This window comes from Vicia villosa, linkage group LG1, assembly GCF_029867415.1.
Source record: "Vicia villosa cultivar HV-30 ecotype Madison, WI linkage group LG1, Vvil1.0, whole genome shotgun sequence".
NCBI classification, from domain to species: Eukaryota; Viridiplantae; Streptophyta; class Magnoliopsida; order Fabales; family Fabaceae; genus Vicia; species Vicia villosa.
Window position 1 is genome coordinate 168,165,993 of NC_081180.1, and position 26,178 is coordinate 168,192,170.

General features: G+C 35.6%; 1 protein-coding gene across 3 annotated transcripts; it reads left to right on the forward strand.

Annotated features, from left to right (window-relative positions):
* The first annotated feature begins 15,101 nt into the window (after nt 1-15,101).
* LOC131644627 (protein PTST homolog 3, chloroplastic-like) lies at nt 15,102-20,952 on the forward strand. 3 transcript variants are annotated; one of them, XM_058915182.1, is made up of 15 exons: nt 15,102-15,436; nt 15,548-15,661; nt 16,363-16,517; nt 16,601-16,879; nt 16,970-17,140; nt 17,235-17,330; nt 17,860-17,959; nt 18,076-18,136; nt 18,216-18,266; nt 18,422-18,475; nt 19,537-19,656; nt 19,878-20,002; nt 20,168-20,219; nt 20,307-20,448; nt 20,571-20,952. In XM_058915182.1, exons 1-14 carry the CDS (start codon nt 15,240-15,242, stop codon nt 20,403-20,405), a joined length of 1,674 nt encoding a protein of 557 aa, XP_058771165.1. In that variant the 5' UTR covers nt 15,102-15,239; the 3' UTR covers nt 20,406-20,448; nt 20,571-20,952. The 3 variants fall into 3 exon arrangements, with proteins under 3 accessions (XP_058771165.1, XP_058771164.1, XP_058771163.1); XM_058915181.1 differs by having other exon boundaries at nt 15,104-15,436; nt 16,601-17,140; nt 18,428-18,475; XM_058915180.1 differs by having other exon boundaries at nt 15,105-15,436; nt 16,601-17,140.
* Nucleotides 20,953-26,178: the final 5,226 nt, after the last annotated feature.

Below are 26,178 nucleotides of genomic sequence, written 5' to 3' on the forward strand. Positions count from 1 at the left end.
TATTTTGCTAAATGGTTTTAACCATCTTATTGGTTATGATGATTAGCATACCTTATCAATTTGTTATTATTTGTAATCGTATTAATCGGTTATGAGAGGTAACAGTATAAAAATACAAATTCATAAAATAATAAAATACGTTAATTCATTATTAGTGATAATCGAATCAATCGATTTGAATTGGTAATGATGCAAAACCCCAATCTTTTAACTATGGTGATCAAACCTATTGATCATTGCGGTTAATTGTGCCAAATCAGGGTTGTACGCCCAAACACTTAAAACACACTAAACCACGACACTACGGATTTTTATCCTAGGCAATTCAAAATACCTTCGAACTTCGCATTTCAAAACTACGATAGGCTATTCAAAAAGCCTTTAAAACAACTTCAAAACACCTCCATAATCAAATTCAATTCTAAGGCGTACAACCTTGTGCCCGAACTACGTAGACTCTGATCCTCCCTAAGGAGGTACGTAGGCACTTGGCAACAAGGCGAGTCCCCCACCCTAAAATCTCAATTTTCCCCTTATTCATTTCCTTACCTTAATACTCTTAGCCATCAAACCTTTGCCTTAGATTCAAAGCCAATAGGAAAGGGTTGAGGGTGCCTAACACCTTCCCTCGACCTGAATATAGTAACTTACCCTGATCTCTATACTGCGTAGGGTTTCCTATTCGCCCTTCAGAATAGGTGGCGACTCTCTAAGTTAAAATTTTAGGCAGGTTGCTACAGCTGGCGACTCTGCTGGGGATAACCATAACGGTGAATTACTATGCTCCTATAGGTTTTGGCAGGGTTTAGGTGTGGCCATTTTAGGGTTTGGCAAATCTGCCATTTTTTTAGGGTTTGGGGGAAAGTTTATCTTTTAAAAAAAAAAAATATAGATAAAATTTAATTTTTATTTATTTATTTATCTATAATTTCATTTATTTATATCATTCAAAATAAATATTCGCTATTTAAATAATGTCTGTTTATTTAAATCTTCGCTGTGTATTGCATTTTTTTAATCATAAGCAGCCGGATTTCGAGGTTAGTAAATATTTAAATCTTATTTATTTATTTTTCTCTGCAATTTCATTACTGCATTTGAATTAAATATTTATTTAAGTGAATATTTTTATTTCTATTGCATTTTCTGGGATATATAAAATTGTTGTTAAACCTAAGTGTGGGAGTTAACTTTGAGATCAATAAGGGAGTACGAATCTCCTACGAATCTCACTGATAATTCCACTTGGAGTGGGTTGAGTATTCGGAAATGTCCAAAACGAGGCTTGACTTTGTTGAGGGCAGGACTGGATACTTGGCTGATCTCTCCGAGAACCTACCCCAAAAATTCGAACCTCATGGATAAAATGAGTTGTTCTAAAATCCGAAGAGACAAAAAGTCTCGGAGGCTACGAGCGACCCCATGAGACCTTCTAGAACACTCCCAAAAAAAAGGGTAGGCTCCCTAGAGCCGTTACGTCGAACCTATGAACCTAGGACTTTTGTGTTTATGTGCTTATTATGTGTTTACAACATATATACTTCGAATATCTATGCATTGCCATTTTGCAGGTACTCCTAAGTGGTCCCTAGCCTGTAGGGACACAAATTCCTAAAGACCATGTCTTTCCCACGAAGGACATCACCATCTACGCATCCCCTAGCCTGTGGGGATTTTATTTTTATATCCTTGTATTTCTTACAACTACGCGTCCTTCCCACGAAGGATATTCCCATTAACGCACGTCAATTGGCCTCTCGATGGCCATGCGATTCGGTGATTGTCGTGAACGGTCACCCCGTGCTTACTCCTACGTACTCCCTAGCCTATAGGGATTTTCTTTCACACTCGTGCGTTTCCACAATGACGCGTCCTTCCCCGAAGGACAACTTCACTAGCATGCGTTCGATTGGCCTCTCGATGGCTATGAAATCTAGTGACTGTCCTGAACGGTTACTCCATGCTTATTCCCGCGCACCCTCTAACTTGTAGGGTTTGGATCTCCATTTACACATCACATCCCTAGCCTGTAGGGATTTCTCTTCGTCCATATCGTCCTTAGATAGGTTGTGTTCCGCATAGAGAACTTTCCCACGAGGGACAAATTCATTGGTACATGTTGATTGGCCTCTCGATGGCCATGAGATTTAGTGACTATCTTGAACGGTCACTAGCCGCTATCTTCTGCATACTCTCGAATCCAAGGGATTTCCCTTAGCGTGTCATAACATCTATCTTACAAAGATTCCACAAGGGTCTAAGTGTCGCCTTTAAGGCTATCCCTAGGATTACACGTCACACGTCTGCATTGCATACAAGGATTTATAATACAAGGAGTCTCTCGCATACGCGTACATTTGCATTTTCATGCATTCATGCATTTACATTTGCATCTTCGCCCGCATCCACACTTACCATGCTAGCCGGTTTCCCGAAACTCCAAAAAAATCAAAGGATCGTAAACTATGGAGAAAGGAGAATTAAAGATCTTAGTCTTGCTAAAGAAAAGAGGATGTCTTTCACCATGCTAGTCGCATGTCCATGCCTTGTCATAACAGAATTATAAATACAATAAAGGTTGTCATCGAGCAAGGATTAGTTCAACAAAGAGTTCCCTCATAGACACACTCAAGATGTATCTAATCATAAGGGGTTCATCTACGAACATAACAAACTTACACGGACGCTCTACGATAACCTGGGGGCAAGGATTAGTCCAAACTGGGGCAAAATCCTGAACAAAGATGCAGGACTACTATGAGGGGAAGCCGACATATGTTAACTCCGCACCAAGGGGCAAAAGAGTCATAGGCGTTCTCTCTATCAATCTACAAACTTCGAAGGTTGCAATGGTGTGATACTATCCTAAAAAAAAAAGCAAAAGAGCTTCAGTCAAAGGAAACTCATGAAGTTCCTATATGACGAAAACCCACCGCTAACAAGCAATTTGTTCCCGATAGGTTTGACGTGCCCAAGGGGAATTCGAGGTCACCTTCTACTTCTACAAGTCCACGAACTAAGGAGTAAAACAAAGTCGACGGATTCACAAAGGAGATTGCCCTTAGGATTAATAGGTGTATCTTTCTAGTTGTATTTCCTACGATCACAAAACGCTATTTGATGTAAAACGTTGTACTTTTCGAATAGTAATTCAATACAATAATCATGCATGTTTTGAAATCAATTCTTTCGCTCCGCTCTTGCATTACTACGACTTTCCACTCGTACGCTTCTATTCTATTTCAATTTCAACTTCCAATTATTAACAAACTTGAGGGAGAATGACGAATACAAATAACTAAGTCTCGCTAAACATATGCTTTCAAGGTAAGACCAAGCCGAGGATGTACAGGCATTGTTTCCATTCCCAAACAGTGGAGATATAAGGATGTTAATCCCTCGTTACCCCCTCGAGCCAGGAGTTGGAGTTTGTTTCTACTTTTCAAAAGAACCTTGATTTTAACCAGGGGCAGGGTAGATTTCAACTAACTCAATGATGTATTTTGGTTGTCAAGAGAATCAGTCAATCCAAGCATAAGGTTCAAGCATATCTTCTTCCTCGCATTCATCCAAGATTGAGGAAGCAATGGAGGTAACATTTACAACACCTTCTTCCTCATTACAATATTCAAGATCGAGGAAGTATCAAAGGCGAAGCTTGCGAATCAAAATCAACATAGCAGTCACAACATGCAATATCCAAGAATCAATCTCAAAAGGAGCTTTCAAGAATAAAAAACGCCCGCTAAGTCAAAATGAAAATTCCATAAAAGGAAACAAAAAGACTTAGGCAAAATTGGGGCATCCCGATGGGTCAAATTCAAAAGAATTAGCTCATGCAAAAATAAGGGATAAAAACAAAGGCGAAATACAAAGGATAATCTTGTGACTGCTAAACCATCAAAGCTTCACATCAATGCTTGGATCTTTACAATATATGTCATCAAAGTTTGGATCTCCACTAAGGCTTTTGCTCAACATCGAAACTGAAACGATTTTCTTGCAAACAAAGCACATCCATTGGATTAGGCGAATTTTTAGGATCTGGAGAACATCAAGGAGAAAGGGGTGGGATAAATAAAATTTTGAGCCTTATATCCATTGTTTCTTAAAACATGAACCAGACCAAGTTACAACATTTAAAAGTCCTAATTGAGGCAAGGTTAACTACGAAAGCATATTAAGCAGGAATTTGTTATACTGACTCCTATGTTTGTTAAAACTACTTCTAATCACTATGCTTCTTCAAGCATTCTTGTCAAAACCATCCAGTCCTAATTCATAACGGACTTCGATTTCAAAACTTGCATACGCATTCCATTGGAGCTACTTCTCAAAAAGTACAACACCATCTACGATTATACACTTAGCATCGAGGAAATCTCGAAATAGGTTAATCAAAGGTGATCATTTCTAATAAAGACCCTGGAGTCGGGGGAACCACATCTAGGGGGTTCTCCTAAACAGGGGCAAAAAATTTCAAGGAGCACAGGGGCATACAATCGAACATCCTATTAACTAGGGGCAGTCTTCCTAAGGTTCAATCGACTTGGGGCACATCTCAAAGCAATCTCAAACAGGGGCATGTCAGACATGGGAAGAATTCAAATTCAGAGGATAGAACACTATGGATAACCTTCCATGACCTGGAGATCAGGGGCACACCCTTCAATCTAAACATCGAAGCATATGACAAGGCTATTCCCTGGGGCACTTCCTTCATAAGCATCTTTCTCCATGAAAATACTGGGGCAATGGATATCAAATCCGCAAGACACACAACAAAAGGAAAAAGGCGTTCTCGCACTTTACAACATCGAACAAATTCTTTCTCCTAACTACGATCTTCCGAGCTCAAACAAGACAGGTATTGGGAAATCGCGCTAGCATCACACCCCATCCTAGCAAACAGACCTGCAACCCCAGCGAACTATATACGCTTTGGTTATTAATAACCTACCGTTGGAGCATCACACAAATACATACAAATCACGCGTTACATACATTGGTTGATACATTACACCGTAACTCTTTATGTGGTCTTCTTCAGGACAAACATTCACATCCATTCAAAAGACCTTTTTCGGGTAATCTTACAGAAGACATTACTTCGTTCCACTCATTACGTCAACCAAGCATACGCATATGCATAAGCATACATAAACATTACAAAGCCAGCATAAGCATAGTCAGGGTATAAGTGCAAACATGGAATAAACAAGTTCAAAGGGTTTGAGGAGATAAAACCATGAGATTGCATCAGCATTAGCATACATGCATACGCATTAGCATTAGCATATACATATCACAAAAGTCCAATTTTTATTGGCAATCCAAACCATTACAAAGTCCAGTTCCCGTCTGGTAGTCAGTCCTCGTCTGACCGTTTCATCAGTATACATACAACATATACATGTGTAAGCATTCACACATACGCATTATACAAACAACAGGGGCATGTGCATAACGCATAAGCATGATGCATACACATTTACAAAACAAAATTCTACATAGGTAAATTTCGCGATAACACTCGCGGATAACCCTATTGGTGGTACAGGTAAATTCTGCGATAACACTCGCAGATAACCCTGATAACATAGGTAAATTTCGCGACAACACTCGCGAATAACCCTATTGGTGGTACAGGTAAATTCTGCGATAACACTCGCAGATAACCCTGATAACATAGGTAAATTTCGCGACAACACTCGCGAATAACCCTATTGGTGGTACAGGTAAATTCTGCGACAACACTCGCAGATAACCCTGATAACATAGGTAAATTTCGCGACAACACTCGCGAATAACCCTATTGGTGGTACAGGTAAATTCTGCGATAACACTCGCAGATAACCCTGATAACATAGGTAAATTTCGCGACAACACTCGCGAATAACCCTATTGGTGGTACAGGTAAATTCTGCGATAACACTCGCAGATAACCCTGATAACATAGGTAAATTTCGCGACAACACTCGCGAATAACCCTATTGGTGGTACAGGTAAATTCTGCGACAACACTCGCAGATAACCCTGGTAACATAGGTAAATTTCGCGACAACACTCGCGAATAACCCTATTGGTGGTACAGGTAAATTCTGCGATAACACTCGCAGATAACCCTGATAACATAGGTAAATTTCGCGACAACACTCGCGAATAACCCTATTGGTGGTACAGGTAAATTCTGCGATAACACTCGCAGATAACCCTGATAACATAGGTAAATTTCGCGACAACACTCGCGAATAACCCTATTGGTGGTACAGGTAAATTCTGCGATAACACTCGCAGATAACCCTGGTGAAACAGGTAAATTCTGCGATGATATTCGCAGATAACCCTGTCGGTGCAGGTGAACTTGCTAGAACTATAGCAAGCAATCCTATTGGGGTTCACAAACTACGGAAACTTACTAGAGCTATAGTAAGTGGGGGTTCACAAACTGCGGAGGCTTGCTGACCATAGTAAGCCAATTACACAACCAACAGAAGGTCCTCGCTATTCCTTTTCAGGAACCTTTCCAGGAAGTCTTCTTCAAGACGTATTCCATCCTTTCTAGGAACTTTTCCAGGCACACAAAATTTTTCAAACAATTCCTCAACTGGGTTTATCACGTTAGTCCCTCGGCAGTGATATTCTCCAAACTTCAACAAACAAGCAAAGGTTCTATCTTTCTTTTCAAAAGCTACTAACACATCTCAACTAACAATCATGCATCATTCAGCTAACATACTTCATTCATACATAATGCATATACATACATCGCTCTCATTTATTTTGAGAAGCTCGCTGCATCATGCATCTCATGCATCATAAACACTGCATAAAGACAAGGTTGCCTTTTTAGGCTATGCTACAATCGAAGCACCTGGTTCAAAAAAAAAAAAAGAAAAAAAAGGGCATTTTTGCTTCACTCTGAAAAAATGGTATTCACCTTGGATGGCATCTATAAGCCCATCTCCTACGGAACTTCTTCCCATGCAAATTTCAGGGCATTTCAGTGTTCAATCATCTTCTACCTTTAGATCACGATAGGCAGACGTGCCTATCTGACTCTTCAGGTTTAAGAAGATTGAACAGGGGCAGCTGTCATACCCCAAATTTGCCCGATCAAATCTACGTCCGTTAACCCATCAAGGTTCAAAATTAAGAGTCATGAGGTTTGACATTTCCATTTCCAAACCCGCTCTCTTATAAATCAGGTTGAGTTAACACAAGGGCATAATTAACAGACGTTTAGGACCCGAACGTTGGGCCTGACAGTTACAAGGGTTTTATCATTGTTTGGGGGTATTATGGGTTTATTGACATTTGTTTCGATCATTGTCATTATTTTTTAGCATCTATAAATTTCATTATTAATATTAATATTATAATTATTAGGTAGTATTAGGACTAATATTAGGTTTTAATTAATTGAGTTTACTATTATTTAGTATTATTTAGCTAGAATATTATTAGTAGTTATTATTATTATTATTTACTATTATTATTATCAGGTTATTAAAATAAAAAAAAAAAAAAGAAGAGAGAAGAAAGTCAAAGCAAAATGGATCCTTCACGTGTTTCATGGGGCAGAAGATTGGATTTCTCAATATCTTCAAATCTTCAAAACAAAAATGCAATAAAATCTAAACCTTCCTAATCACCAAGATTCGATGGCTAATTGTTAACCTAATTGAATCAATATATAAAGAACAGCAATTGCAGACCAAAAAGGGGGGTTGGTGGAGGCCGAAATACACACTGTGCATAAGCGAATTCTGGAGGCCATGGCAGAAGAGTTTTTAGGCCAATTCGAGCCATTCCAAGGATAAAATAAGCTTCCTCGATCCTCTCTGAAACAAAAACGACCATCACCGACGTCCAATGCTTCCATTATCAAGCAAGCTAAGCCGCTTTTTGTATCAAAAACTTACAACTTCGATTTCACACCTACGTGCAATTTTAATATCATTTGATTATGTTTTTGTGTTTGTATTAATGTTTCGATGCTATCTGGGCAATCTGATTGAAGTTTTAACGCATGTATGAACATTCACCATGGCTAGGGTTAGAAGCTTTGGTTTGGGGCTTTCTGGAATAAGTAAAATTAGCCCGATTAAATGATTCCGTCGTGTTTAGAACACGATTTGCAATTGAATCATGTGGTTCTTTGTAATTTATATTACGTATTGTATGAGAATCGAATTTACAGGTATTTGCCATGATGTGGGTCGTAGCTAAGTTGCAGCAGAATCGTTTTTTCTGAAAAAAAAACAACCAACGAAGATGATGAAGGTGACGGGCGCGAACGGTTTGGTTTGAAACCCTCTGTCACTCTATTTTAATATATTTTGTTTTTGGTTAATTCATTAACAGCGAATGTTCAGTGGCCCAGGTGGTTGAAGCGCTTGGTGTTAATTAAAGGGACCTGGGTTCGATCCCCAGCGTCCCATATTATTTTTGATGAATTGTTTGCTAACTGATCCAGGGCTTCTCTTGCAAATCAGTCTACCATGCACCCTCATTATCTGGCCGTTGGAGCACCAATATGCTGGATCTAACGCATGTGAAGGTGAAGATGCATCATGGAGTTTCATAGGCGCACCACACAGGATCTCGCCCCAGGTTTCTTCTATTTTTTATTTTATTACTTGTATAATTATTTAATTATAAATATATTAATGTACATACAATTTATTCTTGTTATTTCTTTAAAACCTTAAGATACTATATTCAGGCTAAGGGAAGGAGGGTTAGAATATATAATTAGGGTTAGGAGTATAACATTTTCCCCGACTATTTCGATTATATCGATTTAATCTTTTTAATTAGTTTTAATTAACTTTAACTATCACAAATCACAAAAAAACCCTAGAGAAATATATTAATATATTAGGGGTTGCTCCCTCCCATTTGGGCTAAAGTATCAAAGATATTAGAATTTAATTTATTATTCGTTCCGACTAAATCTATTGGTCGCGATGGTTAATAATCGATTAATTTAATTAATCAAATCCTATAAACTAAAACAAACATTATTTTGCTAAATGGTTTTAACCATCTTATTGGTTATGATGATTAGCATACCTTATCAATTTGTTATTATTTGTAATCGTATTAATCGGTTATGAGAGGTAACAGTATAAAAATACAAATTCATAAAATAATAAAATACGTTAATTCATTATTAGTGATAATCGAATCAATCGATTTGAATTGGTAATGATGCAAAACCCCAATCTTTTAACTATGGTGATCAAACCTATTGATCATTGCGGTTAATTGTGCCAAATCAGGGTTGTACGCCCAAACACTTAAAACACACTAAACCACGACACTACGGATTTTTATCCTAGGCAATTCAAAATACCTTCGAACTTCGCATTTCAAAACTATGATAGGCTATTCAAAAAGCCTTTAAAACAACTTCAAAACACCTCCATAATCAAATTCAATTCTAAGGCGTACAACCTTGTGCCCGAACTACGTAGACTCTGATCCTCCCTAAGGAGGTACGTAGGCACTTGGCAACAAGGCGAGTCCCCCACCCTAAAATCTCAATTTTCCCCTTATTCATTTCCTTACCTTAATACTCTTAGCCATCAAACCTTTGCCTTAGATTCAAAGCCAATAGGAAAGGGTTGAGGGTGCCTAACACCTTCCCTCGACCTGAATATAGTAACTTACCCTGATCTCTATACTGCGTAGGGTTTCCTATTCGCCCTTCAGAATAGGTGGCGACTCTCTAAGTTAAAATTTTAGGCAGGTTGCTACAAATAACGAACCTCGTGTGCCGGATTAGTGAAAACTATTCCGTGGACGTTGGTAGGCGGTGGGGGTACAGGGTTGGTCCTTGCCCGAGACCGCGATGACTCCCCCACAGGTTACTTTCCTCTCGTACTTCTTTTGGGAGCCATTGTTGATACCTAAAAAAAACAAGAAATTCAACTAAGGAGTTAGTAGAAAAAGCTACCGTAGGAAGGTAGAGGATGAAATTTAGAGCAACTTTTGTGAAGGTGGTCTGGAAATGGAAGTGGTTTGGATGGGAAAGTTGCAAGCTTTAAGTGGTGGTGGCTATGGAGTTTGTAAGGTTTTTTGAAATTTTTAGGAGAGAAATGGAGAAGAAGGGTAAAAGAAAAGGAGATAAATGAAAGGTAGGGTAAAAAATTATAAAAACAGTATGGGCCCCCCACAAAGCAAAGAAAACCAAAAAAGAAAAAAAACATGGGGGGCGGAAGGCCGGACACGGGCGTGTCCCGTGACACTGCCGGCCGTGTTCGGCGCTGTCAACGAAGCGTGGGGGGAATTTTTTCTAGATGCGTTGACACGGGGGTGTCATCTGACACGACCCCCCGTGTCCTCGGCAACGGCGTTAAAAACTTGATCGGAAAATTAGCAAGTGCACTATTTTTCACCGATGCAGATTTAAATAGAGGTTTATACCCAGTATAGAACTCGCTGACTGCATAGGAAATACAAGTTTTACAATTATTCAATTGAACAAAATATCATGGGGTTTGTTGGTTTGTAGAGAAATTATTTAAAGCAAAAGTAAAATAACGGTTCTTGACAATATGAGAAAGCATGCTAGGTTAGGTGCTTAAATTGCCTCGCAATGAACTTGATTCCCCAATTTATGAAATATAGTTATAATGAGCAACTACTGAATCTCAAGAGTCATTTTCCTTAATTCCTTAACTGAAAACCTTTAATGTTTATCTCTAATCCTAATTCCTTAGTCAATAAAGATAACATCAAGCAATATACTGCAAATTACCAAAAATTAGACGGTTACTACAGTTAAATTCTCATTCCTAAGCAATTTCACCATAATATTATTGTACAAAATGCGTTGAGTGGTTTGTCCGACCTAAACCTCAACCGTAAATCCGAACATTATTTGTCCGATAGAAAAGGCATTAGAAACTTTGCACAATAAAGATAAACTCATTAAAACTTCAATAACATAAATTGATAGAAATATGGTTCATAACAATGGCAATTCAGGGACACCCCCCTAGCATTGGGGGGTTTAGCTACTCATAGTAATATTTGAAGAACTAAAAATAAAGATGATAGACATTACAAAAATTATGGAAGGCTTTGATCTTCAATTACGATTTCCGTTGAAGATCTCCGTTCTTCAAAACCCTTGTTAACTCTTCTCTCCTCCGTAGAAATCTCCAATATGATCCAAGATAAACCAAAAAAACTCTCAAAACTAGGTCTAAGTAGTGTTAGGTTACATTCCTTTCATGTAAAAAGTCTAGAACGCCCTTAATGAGACTTGAAATAATGAAACAGCTAAGAAAACAACTTATGGCCGCACCAACTGACACGGTCGTGTCCCATAACACTGGCGCCCGTGTCAGCTTCTGCTCTCTCTTCAAAAATGCTTCTTTTCCATATATCAGCTGAAACGGCAGTGTCCCACGACACTGGCGCCTGTGTCAGCTTCTGCCTTCTCCCAACAACTTTTTTCTTCTTTTTCCAGCTGACACGGCCGTGTCCCACGACACTGGCGCCCGTGTCAGCTTCTTTCCTTGCATTTTTGGCTTTGTTTTCTTCCGTTCTCGTGCCATTTTCTCGGGGATTCTTCCTATCACCTGAAATCACCAATAACTACCAAACCAAGTGATCAAAAGCAACTATTATACTAAAAATTACCAATAGCAATCTAATTGACAAACATGAAAGAACTAACTCAAAACAAAGAACAAACAATTCACAGTGTTACCGAAATGACCGATTTTTACCAAATAATTTGTGGAGTATAAGTAAAATTTGTGACCGATCACATGTATACCCAGAAAAATGATTTATAATCACATAGACATACCTCTTTCTACCCAAGCTTTCTATTTGCATTGGTCCCATTAAGTCCATTTGAAGAAGTTCTAACACTTTGGAAGTAGTCTGATGTTACAACATTGGGTGTGACATCGTGGTTTTCTTCTTAATTTCACATTAGCTCCAGCCCTGTCATTACTTTAATGGCTCCTTCAGATATAATTTCTTTCATTCTTTCGAGTTGAAGGTGTCCAAGTTTTTGGTGCCATAACTTCACTTCATCCTTATTGATTGTTGAACATGTGGAAGAGTAAGCAACTATTTGAGATTCCCACAAGTAACATTTGTCTTTAGACCTTATGCCCTTGATAAGAACAACATCTTTCTTATATTTGGCTAAGCATTCTGATTTGGAGAAATTTACCAACAACCCTTGATCACATAGCTAACTAATGCTAATAAGATTAACAGATAGTTCTTTCCCAAGAAGAACATCTTCTAAATTTGGAGAACCTACACACATAAATTTTATTACTCCTTTAATTTATCCTTTAAACCCATCACTTGTTTGACAATCTCTGTTTTAGACTCATCTTATGACTCATCATCATACCAAGATATAATAAAGTCCTTTTTCCCGCTTCTCGAGAAAAGGAGGATATTTTGGTCTAATGTAACCAAAACCTTCACACTCATAACATTGAACACCTTTGCTTTGATTGGACTTCTCTTCAGGTTTGGTATTATTGTGAGAATCATTATCATTCGTGATGTCAGATGAGATGTTCTTGACATCTGCTCTTCCTCTTCTATCTGTTCTCTTCATAAATCTATTGAATTGCTTCCCAAGTAACACAATGGTATTGAACAGTCCTTCCTCAGTATCCAGATCAGTTTGACCTTCCACTAGTCATAATTTGATTCATCTAACAGAGGTGGTATGTTATTGTATCCTTCTTCCTTATCCATAGTACCATAAAATATTCTCCATGGAGCTAACCCAATAAACAGAACAGGGTGCTTGCTCTAATATCAATTGAAATTTTGGCACTTGCAAAACAAATGTCAATACATATGTCTCAACACAAATCAGAATGTCAGGAAATATGTTATATCATCACCTTCTAACAGAAAACACTTTTACCAAAAAGAAATTATGCAAAATTGAATTACAGAAGGTAAAAGAACACAATTAATTATTAACCCAGTTCGGTACAACGTCATCTATTCTAAAGACTACCAAGCCAGGAAGGAAATCCACTATGATAATATTAGTTTAAAGCCTAAACAATCTCAGTTTACAACTTCTCGCCTAATCACTACCTTGTGCGACTTATACCTACAACCTCTAGATATGAGATTCCCCTCTCACTTCCTACAACCAATCACCTCAATGATAAAAATAGTCACAACTTGTGACAATAACCAAGGAACCAAATAGAAGATTAGACGTCCAATAAACAATACTTATTTTTTCTTAAAAGCTTCAACTAAGAACAATACTCAACTCTTTTCTTAAAAGCTCATGAGTGAGAATAATCCATCTACCTCAATGTATCAGAAGATACATGAGTGACATATAAAAACACAAAGACATTAAAAGACTACCAAAACCCTAAACCCTTATTTTGCGCCCACTGTTTGTTATTGTGAATGCTTGCTATTTTAGGTTTAACAAGTCCTTATTTATAAACTCTCGCAGTATGGGCTTGGACTCTTGAATCAAATCCAATCTTATCCTTTTCAACACCTGCAAGATCTTCACACAAAAATATGAACAAATCCAATCAAATCAAATTAAAGTTTCCTAAAAAGTCTCGAAGATCCTTTTTAAGAAACCAAATCAAATTTGCACTATTCCTAAAATATCCTTGATTGACTGCGCCTGTATGAGTACCAGAATCTTCTAAAACCTCATATCTTTCCATCAAATCTTCAAGGACTTAAACCAGCTGTACCATCACGACGTTCTGGTTTAGCATGTCACAACATTGGACAGAACATATATTTGAAACACATGACAGCAGAACCTACCATGACAGTTGGTCAAGATGTTACAACATCTTGCTCAACATCATAAAAGAACCATATTTTAGCAAAATTTATGCCAACCATAAAACATGGATCTAACAACTCTGTATAAAACCATTGGATATAATTGTATAATGTACTCCATGGACGAGGAGCTAACACACACCATATATCCTCTAGGACCATATGATCATAGTACTCAACAAATATCCCATCAACATTCCTATAGAGAATAATGGTAGGAACAACAACAATGATGTCTTTGGGTATACTCTACATATATTCGAACTGTGAAAAGACTCGCTCAAGTAAATATGGATACATAAGTCTAGACTAACAGGCCAACCATCCAGAGTACAAGGCTATCACCTCTAAAGGTCGTGTCTTACGGTGCTCACCGCACGATATAAAATAAATACCACATGACTTGATGCGGTCAAGAGCAACTTGGCTATGTCGTCTGATTCCCTCTGATCGGGATGATCAAGCACACACATGACAAAGCCTCTGAGTAGTTTTGGAATGAACCAGCAAAAATGAAGCAGAGAAACATAACATGGACATGGAGAAACAAGGAAGTTTAGGACAAACAAGGCATGAACCCTAAGCTCTAATATATCATACCTATAAACTATTTAGTTAATGCATGCATGTCAAATAAAAAAAGGAAATGAATAACGTACCAATACAATAGAGCAGAACTTTAGAAATGTGCAATGCAATGGAATAAAACTTCAAAGACATGTTAAGCTTCAATACAATGAAGTAGAAACTCTGAGAATGCTTGAAAAATGCAACTAGAGTATGCTTTGATTTTCTCTAGATGACTCTAATTTTGCTCTATTTGCAAAAATGAGAAAGAGAAGAGAAAGGGAAAGACACGAAAATTTAAACAAAAGCGTCTCAATTCCAATCTCTGTAGGAAATCCATACGTTAAACTATAGAATATTTTTAAATTTGTGGTTCTGATATTGTACATAGGTGTGATGTGTTGAGGCATGTTCGAAGTTCAATCTCCATAAATTACGAGTACAAATTCTAATATCTGTATTTCTTTAACATTTGCTTTGACATGTTTTGACGAAAGCTTTTGTGTGTTAAATACGTCAACTTTTGAAAATCTTGAAAATCTGAATTATAAACTTATTTTAGAATTTCAATATAATGAAAAATGAAGAAAATCTAAAATAGAATTAAACCTTCCTAATCATATTACCCAACCAAGAGACACAGAATTCACCCTGATTTCAACTATCAAAATGATGAAGAGACATCAACTAAACGAATCATTACATTATTATTACAGTAATTAATTACTAGTACTAAAAAGTAATAAAAGTGTCAGTTTCACTGCTATTCATTCATCCCTGTTGAAGGTTCCTTTTTCAGTTCAGCTGAGAAAGGAAAAGAACAGAAAGAAGCGCAAATGAGAACCACAACAACACTGCGCCTCTGTTACTTCCCAAACTGCTTCATCACGCATCCATGTGGAAGCATCAACAACCACTGCATGTTCTCCTCAACGCAACACCACCAAACTGCTATCTCTCTCCCTCTCAGTTCCTCCACTCACTTCCACCTCCTCGCTTCCCAATCCAACAACACCGCAAGCACAACCACACGGTTAACCTAACCTTCTTTCTTCGCATCTCTCTTCTTGTTGTTCTTTTCGTTATTGTAATATTAACTGGTGAAGTTAACTAGTTGAGTGATTTTGAATTCGGATGAATTCAGGAAAAGTCGGAAAACCGATGATGAGATCTGCTCCGAAATTCGTCAATTCATCGCTGAAGTTGGACTTCCTCATGACCACATTCCATCTACGAAGGAGCTTATACTCCATGGAAGGTTCTTTCATTTTTTCAATTTTATCAATTTTTTAAATATTTTATAGTTAAATAAAAAGAACTTATAACAGAATTATACAAGGTGCTGCAGTTAATGCAATTACTAGAAAACAGAGAAAGTAGGATAATAAATACACAGCAGTTAGATTATTATAGAAGAAAAATAGGGTTAAATTTGTTTATATTTTATTCTCTATAATTATTTTGAATTTTATTTAGTATTCATACTTACTTTTCAGTCCTACAAATTACTAAATGCAAATGATTATTTAGTACCATCGATCTGGTAGTAAAATTTTGATTATTCAATGAATTTTAAAAACAATCTTTTTCTTATATTAAGCACAAGCGGAAGTACCATTTTTACTTTAAAATAGTCCCTATGTAGAAACTATAAGCTAGTAGCGTTGAGATTTGTAGGGAATGAAAACTTTGTATAGGACTAATGACAAAATATTAGTTAGTTGATCATCTTTATACTCCAATAATTCTGTCAATAATCAGTCGTTTCATTGTTCTTTGTAACATTAATATTTTCCCTTTTAAGTTGTCATTATTTTAGGGAGTTCACTTACTGAATTTTAAACTGGAAACTTCGTTATTATTGATTTATTTGTTTTTTTTTGTTGCAAATGACCTCGAGGGTTAGGTGTGTTTTAAACTAGTTTTTGATTATCTCGTCTATTTACCTCGTGTATTTAGGAATGACCTGGCAAACATTGTTAGACGGAGAGGTCATAAAAAGATTCTGGATCTTCTCACAAGCTCATTATATGGTGACACTGATTCTTTAAACACGGGAAAAACTTTAGAAGAAAGAGTGGATGCTGCAAATGATAGTGTGGATGTATTAACAGGTCAAACAAATTTCATCTTAATGATTCCTTTTTCTGTATTATTCACAATCATGACTGATGACTGAACATAATACAATTTAAAGGTCAGAATGAGAAAGTTGACGTCTTGGTCGATGGTGTCATGGCATCGACTGCATTTCCTTACGGGGAGGGGAACAGCTCTGGTAGTACGTTTGTCGACTCAAGTCTGAGTTTAGATGAATGCACTTCCATCCCTGTAGAATCCGCGGCTAGTTCGTTAGTGGAGGATGGGGTAGGGGAACTCAAAGATTATGCTGAAGAGGTTAACAACATGGCAGAGGGGAATTTCCGTCCAACTGAATTGACTACTGTGGACAATGATTCCAGTAGTTCAACAGAAGGTCTTTATCCCAATTCTGATAGCCTAAGTTCCATGCCAACAGAAATTTCTGGTGAGCCACCATTTGAGACAATGTTGTTTGGAAATTCAGAGCGCGAGGACACTTCAATGGCAAAAATGGTGGGAGATATTACCTTTCCACTGTCAGTTCCTTCCATGGAGAACCATTCCAACACTTCATTTAAGGATCCTGATCTTGACACTGGAGATGAACGTTCAATTGATTTGTCCGTGGAACAAAAGGACTGGGGTGTGTTAGAAGGTGTAGATATCTATGATAACTATATTACTGAATATGTTTACCAAACCTCTTGAATTTTTTGAGAACAAGATTGATTTGGTTATTTGTTCTGCAGACATCAGTGATGTAAATCATGAGACTTTGTCCAACTTATCTTTGGAGGAAAGGGTCGCAAATTTTATTCAGAATGGAGATTTTGATGCAGTTGAAGGTAAGACTAATATATAGTTTCATATCCTTGTGAGGAATGCCTACAACTATGTCTCTGACAACAGAAGCTTGTGATTTGAGTTTCAGTATACTGAGTAAAAAGAAAAGAATAAAAATTGTGGAAAAAGAAGTCGTGTTCTATTTCTTTTAATTACTCGAGATGTGAGTCCATAGTTATTTGATAATGTGATCGCCGTATTTCTCCATTAGTAAATTTCATAACGCAATGCAAATAGATATCTATCTACTTTGCTTCACTTCAATTTTTCACTTTAATGCCGGGTTACATTGCCAACAAGTTCCCGGGCTTTAGCCATTGTAATGGACCAATCAAGTAAGACAGTTAAAGAATACTTTCTCTCTCTGTAGTATACATTATATGGACACTTTCCTTCTGTTGCTTTTGGAAAATGCATACATAAGTCTAGTTGTTTGATTCTTAGAACATGTCTCTTGCATTTCAAACTGAGATGATTTTTAGGAAAGCGAATTAAGTATTGAATCAGAATCTATTTTTGATATGCCACTAGGTGCAAATCCACATAAAGAGAATAGTGTCATTGCACCTAATGGGAACTCACTGACATCCAATCAAGTTATCCCGCCTGGAAAATTGGACCAGCCTCTTCGGTAAGTTTTCTGTATTATATGGATGCTAATTGCCAACTACTACTGTTGGAGGTTAATTGATGTTTGAATCTGAACTGAGATCCCCTTTTATTTACTTGTATTCAAAATATATATAGGGATGATCACATGCCACATGAGGATCCAATAACTCATTTTGACAAGGATTTGGATGCCGAGGTCATTATAAATTCTATCTTCACTGATAACTCATTGAGATTTATATTGTTTTCTTTTTTTACATAATCTCATTATGCAGGCTCCAAATGTACAAAATCAAAGTGAGATAAATCATCTCAAGTTCATGCTGGTAGTAATTATGAAGTTTTTTTTTGTGATTTAGATATTTACGAATTGTTGTTTTTTTTCTTGTTTAGACTAGTTATATTTATGAATGACTTGTTATCTTTCTCTCTCTCTTTTTCTCCCTATCTCTTCCTCTTGCAAATACTATTTGTTGCATAGTACCAGAAGGAGTTGGAGTTGACTCGGCTGAAGGAGCAGATTGAGAAGGAAAAGGTAAATGGTCTAATTCTGAAAATTTACCCTACAAGATGTGTGTGTATATAATTATTGTTATCCCATATTGTCGGTATGGCCAAAGCACTTGTTATAAACTTTTCTCTGGGCTTTGGTACCTTTTATTCAACAAGGAAGAAAGAAAACATTTCTAAAGTCTGTTATGCCTAAGATAAAAGATCCTAGAAAGATAGAAACAAGTGAGCATGAGTGAAAAAGAGAAAGAAAGAGGCGACATCAAATATATAGTGGAGAAATAATTGAATGTAGCTTAGTTTTCTTTCATCAGCAAAAGTTACTATACTATAATTTTCACGTTCTTTTTTCTTTAAGAACTACTTTTTGGGTGGGTGCCTGATGTTTAATTTTACTATTTTTTGATGGATGGGAAACAAGTGCCAAACAGGAAATATGTGCCAAATATGAATCCCATTTGCTTAAAGTGTATATATATGACGTTCTCCTTCCTGAGAGAACTTTGTAAAGGGTCTGGTCTCTACTTCCTGTTATGGCTAATGACAGCATTTGAACCTCCTCAAATTTGTGTCATCCCTGCAAGTTGTTTTTAAGGCTGACAATTATAGATTGACAAGTGTGACAATTTATTAAAACTCGAAACCTAATGGGTAGTCACTCTGTTTTTCAAAGGATCTTTGACAACTACGATTGTAAGAAATTGTATACGATTGTTTAAAGTTTGTATGAAGTCTGTTGTCCGGCCTTAATGTGGGAGGAGGCTTTATGTTATCGCATTGAAATTATTTTATTTTTCTAGGATTTCAGAAATTAAGTGTACCTGTCAAGTCAAATATGTGACCCAAATCTAATAGCCTTGTACATATTTGTTTTTGTGTTGACTAGATGGTAAAGGCAGCTGAGTTATTCGTGAGTCTTATTAGCACATGAATGTTTAAAATTATTTTGTGCGGATCTATTCCTCAGAGGAAGGAAAATATTTACTTTTATTAAAGATATCATGTTAAGCTCTTCTCCCATCCGTATTCGTAATTTATGAGTTATTCCTTTCAACCTGCTTAGCCACATGTTGTATTTGCTTTCAGCATGCTTTGTCTGTCTTGCAAACCAAGGCGGAGAAGGAAATCAGCAAAGCCAGAAAACTTTTATCTGAAAAAGATGCAGAGCTGCTTGAAGCTGAAGAAAGTCTTTCAGGGCTTAAGGAGGTATTGCATCTGTGTTCTTGTGGACTTTTAGCCCACTAATGTATTAGTAGGGTCTTGCATTTTCTTGAATGGAATATCGTTTGTTCATTAACACCATCACCTAGTGTTAGCTTTTGTTCATTTTTTTGCGGTTTTGGATGGAATATTGCTTGTGATTAAAAACTAAAGTCTGATTAAAATTTCTTGAGCTACTGATAGCACTGTGTTCCTTGTATTTCCAGGTTCTTATTGAGTTCTCTGGTGATGGTGATATCGTGGAGGTAGCTGGAAGCTTCAACGGCTGGCATCACCCAATAAAGATGGACCCTGAACCATCAACTAGTGTTATAGACCATGGTGGATCAAGGTTCTAAATATTTTAACATGATACGATTCTTGAATTTATTTCGAGACTTCAAATTTCAATTAGCAACAATTGGCTGATTAATTTATTTATTTGCCATCATATCTGATAACTAAGAATTAACCTGTCTTAGTAAAATATTGATATCTTCTTTGTGATAATATCCAGAAAATCCAGATTTTGGTCCGCGATGCTGTGGTTATATCCAGGTGTATATGAGGTGTGTGTATCTTCTACTAAAGTTTAATTGAATTTACATAAAAGAGCTTAAATACTTGAAGATTTAATAACTACTTGTGTGTTGTAGATAAAATTTGTTGTCGATGGCCACTGGACGACAGATCCTCAACGAGAATCAGTAAGAAGGGGTCACATATGTAACAACATTTTAAGAGTAGATAGATGATGCATTCTGGTTCAGGGCATAACTGCCAGATGTATATAACAAGGTAAGATGATAATTTCCATCTTGACTCTTTGTAATCATCGATTGAAATGTTTCCTTATATACGCCAAAAGTAACAGAATCAAACTAAGGATCTTAAATTTAATATTAATGTTGCTGTTGTAGGATACATATCAATTCAAGATAATGGTTTGCTGTGAACTTCTGAATTATCAATTTTGACAGCAATATGCACTAGAGAGGACACAAGCACGCAAGAAATAGCAGCATTTGGATTAGTGTTTTTGATGTCTATCTTCGACGTATGTGCAAGGATTAGTTTGTAGTTAGGAGAAAATCCACCATTAGGCGCGGGCTAATAGTGAGGGATTTAGATAATTTTAGAAAGAGGTCATTGGTTTTAACTTTTAACGTCCACACCTCTTATTCTTTTCATTTTTGGAGGTTCATTTTAAATGCATCTCACAAGAACCATGATGCAAATTCATTTTGCTGAGCACTGTAAATTTGAGATGCGATGTAGTATGATGGATGGCTTCAAAACTAATTTGAGCTCCTTCTATAACTTGGATTTCAATCCTATCTGCTAGGGATGCTGTTGGATCATTGACAACACAAATCCATAACCAATTTATAACCACTTATAATAATCGGATACTAAAAAATTATTCATGTAAATGATTTTGTTTTTAAGAAATAAATTATAAAACTAATTATATCATATCATATCATCATACTAAATTATAATCCTACAACTTCTTCCCTCCAAAATTTTCCCCCCAAAATCTAACGTAAATTAATTTAATAAATAAATAAATCATACTATTTAATAATAAATATAATACTATACTATTTAATAAATAACTAACAAATTAATTTAATAAATTATACTATTTAATAAATAAATAACAAAAATAAAACATAAACCACTCACCCACTCACCACTTCATCATAAAAAATCAAATAATTAATTAAATAAAAAATAAAACATAAACCACTCACCACGTTTCAACCCTAAAAAAATAAATTAATTTAATAAATAAATCATACTATTTAATATTTAATAATAAATATAATACTATTTGATAAATAAATAACAAATTAATTTAATAAATTATACTATTTAATAAATAAATAACAAAAATAAAACATAAACCACTCACCCACTCACCACTTCATCATAAATAATCAATTAACTAATTTAATAAAAAATAAAACATAAACCACTCACCACGTTTCAAACCTACAAAAAATTAATTTAATAAATAAATCATACTATTTAATATTTAATAATAAATATAATATTATTTAATAAATAAACAACAAAGCAGTTTAATAAATTATACTATTTAATAAATAAATAACAAAAATAAAACATAAACCACTCACCCTCTCACCACTTCATCATAAATAATCAATTAATTAATTTAATAAAAAATAAAACATAAACCACTCACCACGTTTCAACCCTAAAAAAATAAGAGAAAATGAGTGATGCATTGACGGTGTAAAATATTTTTGCACTGTCAACCAATCACCACCTATGTATCTAATTAAACCATTTTTTTATTTAAAAAAAACTTAATGACATGCCATATTTATAATTTTTTATTGGATGACCGTGTAAAAATATTTTACACTCTCAGTGCACCATCTTTTAACTCAAAAAATAAATTAATTTAATAAATAAATTATACTATTTAATATTTAATAATAAATATAATAATATTTAATAAATAAATAACAAATTAGTTTAATTAGTTATACTATTTAATAAATAAATAACAAAAATAAAACATAAACCACTCACCCACTCACCACTTCATCATAAATAATCAATTAATTACTTTAATCATCATCATACTAAATTATAATCCTAGAACTTTTCCTATAATCCTAGAACTTCTCCTACTAAGGGTGTGTTTGTTTCAAGATTGAAAAAAATATTCCCATTGTCATACCCCAAAATTTGCCCATACTATTTCTCTTGTTCAAATTCAAATCAAGGTACAAAGCTCAAAGACACTCTCTCCTAAACAAGGCTCAAGGATTTAGGGTTTTGTTATTCTGAAGGAAAATCAATGAACCAAAGGCTCCAAAGCATCCCATATGGTCTATGATACCCCACATTATCTCCATGACAAATTTCAGGTCTCAATTCAAAAGATTGATTTCTCAATTGCTCAGAAAGTCAACAGTAGACTGGGTTGACCTAAAAGTCAACTGTGGTCAAGATACAGTCAAAACTCCTGATTTTTTGCCAAGATCCTCATAATGAAGTATCATTCACCATTTGATCAAGAATTGATCATGGTTCATCAAGGAAAGATCAAAAATCAACAATTCCAAAAGTTTCTAAATTAGGGTTTTCATAGGAAAAAGTCAACTGAACTTTGACCAGCCATAACTCCTACATGGAACATCAGAAATTTTCCATCCAAAGCTCATTTTGAAGGAAATTTGATTCTCTACAATTTTATGTCTCACAAGCCAAGGCTAAAAATGCTTCATTTGGGAGATATGGACCAAGACATTATAGGTCATTTTCAATAGTCAACCAAAAGTCATTTTTTTCAAAAGGACACACAAGGAGCATGGAAAATTATTTTTACATGAGACCAAAAACACTGGTTGGAGGACTCTTCAAGGTTTCTAAAAAGTCCTAGGAATCCTCCATACCTCAAAAATTGAGGGAGATATGCCTTGTCAAAGTTGGACAAATTTGAGAGAGAAAATATGAAATAAAAAGCCTCAAATTGATTTCTTTTGCAAAGAGGTCCAAGTTTTTATGGCCCAATCTTGCTTCCCAAGTCATTTAGAAGATCCAAGACTAATGCCACGAAATTTTGATCATTATTTAATTTTGTATTGAATTTATATTCATTAAAATATAATTTAAATCAAGTAAATCAAAGAAATTTGAGAAATTTGATTTAGTTATATTTTCCAATCATATTTAATCATCAATTAAATAATATATTTGATTCAATTTCATGGAAGTAAGATTGGCAAAAGATTGGATTAACATTGGCCTATTTTAGAAGTTTATGCAAATCAAATTTTCCAACATTGAAGTCCATGATTCAAAGAGATTTGGTCCAAGATTAGTGACCTAAATCCTTCTCCTAATAGTATACAACAAACTCAGAATGCAAGGGTTGAAAAAAAAAGCTGCAGCCAAAGAGCCCTAACCCGAGCCAAAAATTCTGTCCAAAAATCCAAGTTCGTTTTCAGTGATTGAGTTTGATTAAAAGAATTTCAAGGATCCAAACACGTTCCCCAAGCATCCTCGAAGCTATTCAGATCTTCCTCAGGACCTTGCTCGATGGGAATTGGTAACTATGCTATGTTTTTTTCTTGAAATTATTTTGATTCGATTAGCATGATTCATGATGCATACACGAATTTTGCTTGCATATTATTGATCCTTGTAATGTGTAGACGATTTCTGGTTCATTAATTTATTGTTTACGTGAACGTATCAAGAATTTCCATGTTAGAGTTTATAGGTCTTGAATTAGGGGTTTCTGATTAGTGTAAAATTGGACAAAATCAATGCCATAGTCGTATTCAGGGATCTTGGACGATTCAATTGGTGTGGTCACGCCAAATTTTCGTGCCGTTTTGTGTTCTTTTGGTTTTTAACAGGTGTGGAAAGTCTCAACTTTTTATAGCGCTTCTATAAAAGCGCTGTAAAAGGCGCTCTGCAAAAAACCTGAGGTAGAAGACGATTATGTGTCCTCTCCTCACTGGCCATAACGCGCGCGTTTTGTTATTTCAAAATCCTGGGATCGCATGCATTAAGACCTACGCGCTACCATGCACTCTCGCTCCTGCAGCTGCCAGACCCTTCCACATCCAATTGGAAGACTTCCTGCCCTCTTATAGTATGGATAGATCCTTTCACCCGAAAAGCTAAAAGAACGATTTTTCAAACTTAGGGTAGGTAGCTTTTAATTGCTTGCTCAATTCACATTCAAAAATTCAAAATCTTTTCCCACTTCTTTTCAAAGAAACTTTTCATAAAGATTATGCTTATTTACAAGCTAAAGTTCTTCTTCAAAATCTTTTCTTATTCAAAATCTTTTCAAATCTTTTCAAACAATTCAAAACAAAGTGAGCTAAGCAATTAAGAGCCCATGGATAACCATGGATGCAAAGGGTGCCTTACACCTTCCCTTTGTATAACTTACCCCCGAACTCAAAATATTTTTAAAAGGTCTTTTCCTGTTCTTTTAGCCTTTCTATAAATTGGATAAAATAAAAGTCGGTGGCGACTCTTGCTTACCGCGACATTTCAAATAAAGTCAGTTCACCGTATTACACCCATGAATATTGTCATGGGAATGCAACATTCCCATGTTTGATTCAAGTTTTAAAAAATTATTCCAAGGTAATTTTTATTCCTAGGATTCAAATTTACACATGATTTTTCTATTCTTATTCCAAGGCTTTAAGGGTGGGAATATAACATTCCCATAGGAATAAGTTTAACCAACTCCAACTTCCCATTATCACTCACATTTATTAATATTTTTTATTTTTATATATTTTTAAATTAAGTAAATTTTATCATTTTTTTTAGGAAACTAAATTCTTACCAAACACATAAGTTGAATTAATATTCCAAAGAATACTAATCCTAGGAATATCATTCGAAGGAATAATTTTTCTAATCTTGAAACAAACACACCCTAATATTTCCCACCAAATCTTTCACCAAAACTTCTCTTCTTAATTTATCTATATTCACGTTTGTTACACTTAAAAGAAGTATCTTACTCTCCAAATATATGATTTTTGTTTTCTTTAATATATGTATTTTTTATATGAATTTCTCTTCATTATTCTATGATTTTCACTTCTTAGACAAATATTTAAACACTAAATTTATAGCTTTTATTTTGTCTACAAAATTTTAATTATGTTTTTTTTAGGTGCATAATTTTGAAGCATCACAAAAATAATGTCAATGAACGGGTTAGAAGAAGTGTCTTTCTCCACAACTACTAACAATTTATGATTAAATAAAATATTAATAATAAAATGAAAAGAAAAAAAAAAAGATAACCTCATCTTTTATGTAATCCTCCACTAACCTTACCCACCTCACTTTTTTTTAACCGCCACTAACTTTACCCACACTCCTTAATTAAAGGAAATTTCTTTACCCACCTCCTAACCTTCTTGGTCACCTCTGGTGAATTTACAAAAATACCCATTGTTTCCGAAGTTTATTTCCGAAAACGTACTTTTATTGAAAAAAAAAGTGTTTTCAGAAATGCATCTCCGAAAAGGTGAATATTTTAATGAAAAATATTGATTTCGGAGATGCATCTCCGAAATAAAGTTGTTTTTCAGAAAATTGGTGTATTCGGAAGTTCATCTTCAAATTCACCCCCCTTGGAGGAATTCGGAAATGCACTTCCGAAATAAGGTCTGGACAGAAGAAAAATAACAAACAAGAACGATTCGCTTTATTTAATCGGATGAAGATTACATCGATCACATTACATAAGATTAAAGTTACATATTGTTAAACACGGGTAGGTGAGAATGAGTCAACATTTTGATAACGTCGGCCCCCGATCTTTGAAGTTTTGCGTCCAACTCGATCGGACCCTTCGAAGAAAATCGGTCGAACGTTGTCCACAAAACCGCTAAATCTTCTTCGTTCTTGATCTCAAAAGGTGTGAACTCAATGTCTCCCTCGTCGTTAAGCGATGGCGAGCGGTACTCGAGCTTGACAATCTTTCGATTTTCGGGATATTGC

What these genes read in the sequence shown, in the direction of transcription:
- LOC131644627 (XM_058915180.1), top strand. Translation starts at nt 15,240, where the DNA reads ATGAGAACCACAACAACACTGCGCCTCTGTTACTTCCCAAACTGCTTC. An exon ending in GAGCTTATACTCCATGGAAG is followed by an intron (nt 15,662 to 16,362) that starts GTTCTTTCATTT and finishes TCGTGTATTTAG; the next exon opens with GAATGACCTGGCAAACATTG. An exon ending in TAGTGTGGATGTATTAACAG is followed by an intron (nt 16,518 to 16,600) that starts GTCAAACAAATT and finishes TACAATTTAAAG; the next exon opens with GTCAGAATGAGAAAGTTGAC.